We start from the raw sequence: 3074 nt of genomic DNA on the forward strand, positions 1-3074 counted from the left end.
TCCCAAAGTGCTGGGATTACAGGCTTGAGCCACCGCGCCCGGCCAAGACAGAGTCTCTCTTTATCGCCCAGGCTGGAGTGCAGTGGCCGGATCTCAGCTCACTGCAAGCTCCGCCTCTCGGGTTCCCGCCATTCTCCTGCCTCAGCCTCTGAGTAGCTGGGACTACAGGCGCCCGCCACCCCGGCTAATTTTTTGTATTTTTAGTAGAGATGGGGGTTTCACCGTGTTAGCCAGGCTGGTCTCGATCTCCTGACCTTGTGATCCACTTGCCTCGGCCTCCCAAAGTGCTGGAATTACAGGTGTGAGCCACCACGCCCGACCAAGATCCAGTTTCTAAAAAGGTTTTTTTTTTTTTTTTTGAGATGGAGTCTTACTCTCTCACCCATCTTGGCTCCATCTCGGCTTACTGCAAGTTCCGCCTCCCAGGTTCAAGCAATTCTCCTGCCTCAGCCTCCCGAGTAGTTGGGACTACAGGCGCCCACCACCACGCCTGGCTAATTTTTGTATTTTTGACAGAGACAGGCTTTCACCATGTTGGTCAGGCTGGTCTGGAACTCCTGACCTCGTGATCGACCCACCTAGGCCTCCCAAAGTGCTGGGATTATGGGTGTGAACCAATGCGCCTGGCCTTTTTTTTTTTTTTTTTTTGAGACGGAGTGTTGCTCTGTTGCCCAGGCTGGAGTGCAGGGGCGCGATCTCAGCTCACTGCAAGCTCCGCCTCCCGGGTTCAAGCGATTCTCCTGCCTCAGCCTCCCGAGTAGCTGGGATTACAGGAGCCCACCACCACGACCGGCTAATTTTTTTGTATTTTTAGTAGCGACGGGGTTTCACCATGTTGACCTGGCTGGCCTCAAACTCCTAACCTCAGGCGATCCACTTGCCTCGGCCTCCCAAAGTGCTGGGATTACAGGCGTGAGCCACCGCGCCTGGCAAGAAGTGTACTCTTTAAATAGGTAAATTGTATAGTGCATAAATGTTTTCCTAATAAAACTGTACAAAAACTATTTTAAAACAATCATGAATTTAAAAGGATCGACTTCATAATGTGATGTAAATCAGCCCAGAATCTTTCTCTGAATCCCATCATGCTTTGAAAATCCAGTCCCCGCTTGGGGGCCAGGTGCGGTGGCTCACGCCTATAATCCCAGCACTTTGGGAGGTCGAGGTGGGCAGATAGCCTGAGGTCGGGAGTTGGAGATCAGCCTGGCCAACGTGGAGAAACCCTGCCTGTACTAAAAATACAGAAATTAGCCGGGCATGGTGGCGGGCACCTGTAATCCCAGCTCCTCGGGAGGCTGAGGCAGGAGGATTGCTTGAGACCAGGAGGCGGAGGTTGCAGTGAGCAGAGATCACACCACTGCACTCCAGCCTGGGTGACAAAGAGCAAAACTCTGTCTAAAAAAAAAAAAAATCCACATGGCCCTGCAACCACCTTCTCCCTCCTCCCCTCTCCAGTCACACAGGCCCCTGCTGTGCCTGCAAGCTGCCCACACCCTGGGGCCTTTGCCCGTCCCACCCAGCTGGCTGCATGCCTTCCCCCCACCGGCTTCCTCCCTTGGTTTCTGCTGCAGCCCTCCACCTGCCCTCTCAGCCTCCTGATTCCTCTGCTCTGCTGGCCTCCTAGCACCAGCCCCTCCCAGAGACTGGCACACAGCCTCGTGCCTGGCCTCTCTCTCCCAGCCAGACAGGAGGGCAGGCCTAGAACAGCGTGAGCCCTGCAAATACAGATGGACACACGGAAAGAAGGGAGAAAGGAAGGAGGGACACAGGGAGGGAGGAAGGAGATGGAAGGAGGAAAGGTTGATGGATGGATGGGAGGAAGGAGAGAAAGAGGGAGGAAAGGAAGGAGAGAAGCATGATGGATGGACGGGTGGGTACATGGAAGGAAGGAGGGAGGGAAGATGATGAGTGGAGGGAGGGAGGGATGGATGGAAGGAGGAAGGTTGAAAGGAGGGATGGAGGGCCGGGCGCGGTGGCTCAAGCCTGTAATCCCAGCACTTTGGGAGGCCGAGACGGGCGGATCACGAGGTCAGGAGATCGAGACCATCCTGGCTAACACGGTGAAACCCCGTCTCTACTAAAAATACAAAAGCTAGCCGGGCGAGGTGGCGGGCGCCTGTAGTCTCAGCTACTCGGGAGGCTGAGGCAGGAGAATGGCGTAAACCCGGGAGGCGGAGCTTGCAGTGAGCTGAGATCCAGCCACTGCACTCCAGCCTGGATGACAGAGTAAGACTCCGCCTCAAAAAAAAAAAAAAAAAAAAGAAAGGAGGGATGGATGACGGATGGATGGGTGGGTGGAAGAATGGGAGGAGGGATGATGGAGGCGTGGACGGGTGGAAGGAAGGAAGGGGGATGAAAGGAGGGAAGGAGGATAGACCCGTGGGTGGAAGGAAAGAAGAATGGAAGGACGATGATGGCTGAGGCTGGATTCCCACCTCTGCCCACCTTCTTGGGTCCTCAGCTCATCAAAGAGCCCCTGTCACTCAGTCCAGCCGGAATGCAGGGGAGCCGGCACCCACCTCCCTCCTCCCTCACTGCTGGGCACCTAGTCCCAGGCAAGCCCTTGGTGGTCAGAGGCAGCCGACGGGGGTCGAGTGCCGGCTCTGCCCTCCCAGCTGGGTAGTCCTAGGTCAGTATCTCCTTCGCTGAGTCTCAGGTTCCTGCTCTGCACCTTGGGTGTGAGCGTGGCCCCTGCCTTCTGGGTGCTGCCGGGAGGATGGACGGGGGGAGCCAGTGGACACCGCATCCCCCGCACAGTCCCGGGACGTCCGCCCGAGGTGAAGCGTGAGGAGCTCGGGACGCCCCAGGCCTCAGTCCCCCTCCAAACAAGGATGAATCTCCGCTCTTACACCCAGGATGCCGGCGCCCAGGACCACCCCTCCCATCCAGGGATCCCCCTGAGAGCACTGGGCCTCAGTGTACCCCCTGAACTCTGGCTCCCACTCACCTACCAACAGGGCCCCCAGGGCCAGCACCAGCAGCGAAGACTCACAGGCCTCCATGCCGCTGTGGAGACCCAGTGTGGGTGCTGGCCCCGGCCCCGAGCCTCCCCACACGCGCTTCCTGTGGGGGAG

The 3074-nt window shown here is 57.5% G+C and overlaps 1 protein-coding gene across 2 annotated transcripts in view; it reads right to left on the bottom strand.

Moving 5' to 3' along the window:
- Positions 1 to 3074, bottom strand: part of GZMM (granzyme M) — a 6522-nt gene extending 3448 nt beyond the window's left edge. The window contains exon 1 of one of the 2 annotated variants that reach the window (XM_026457284.1): positions 2952 to 3074. Coding sequence is in view for 1 of the 2 variants with exons in the window: in XM_026457283.1 (XP_026313068.1) it covers positions 2948 to 3002 (55 nt within the window). In the remaining variant the exon portion in view is untranslated. Of the gene's footprint in view, positions 1 to 2947 lie in introns of both variants that reach the window. The other variant, XM_026457283.1, reaches the window with a different exon arrangement.

This window comes from Piliocolobus tephrosceles, chromosome 21 (genome assembly GCF_002776525.5).
Source record: "Piliocolobus tephrosceles isolate RC106 chromosome 21, ASM277652v3, whole genome shotgun sequence".
NCBI lineage: Eukaryota > Metazoa > Chordata > Mammalia > Primates > Cercopithecidae > Piliocolobus > Piliocolobus tephrosceles.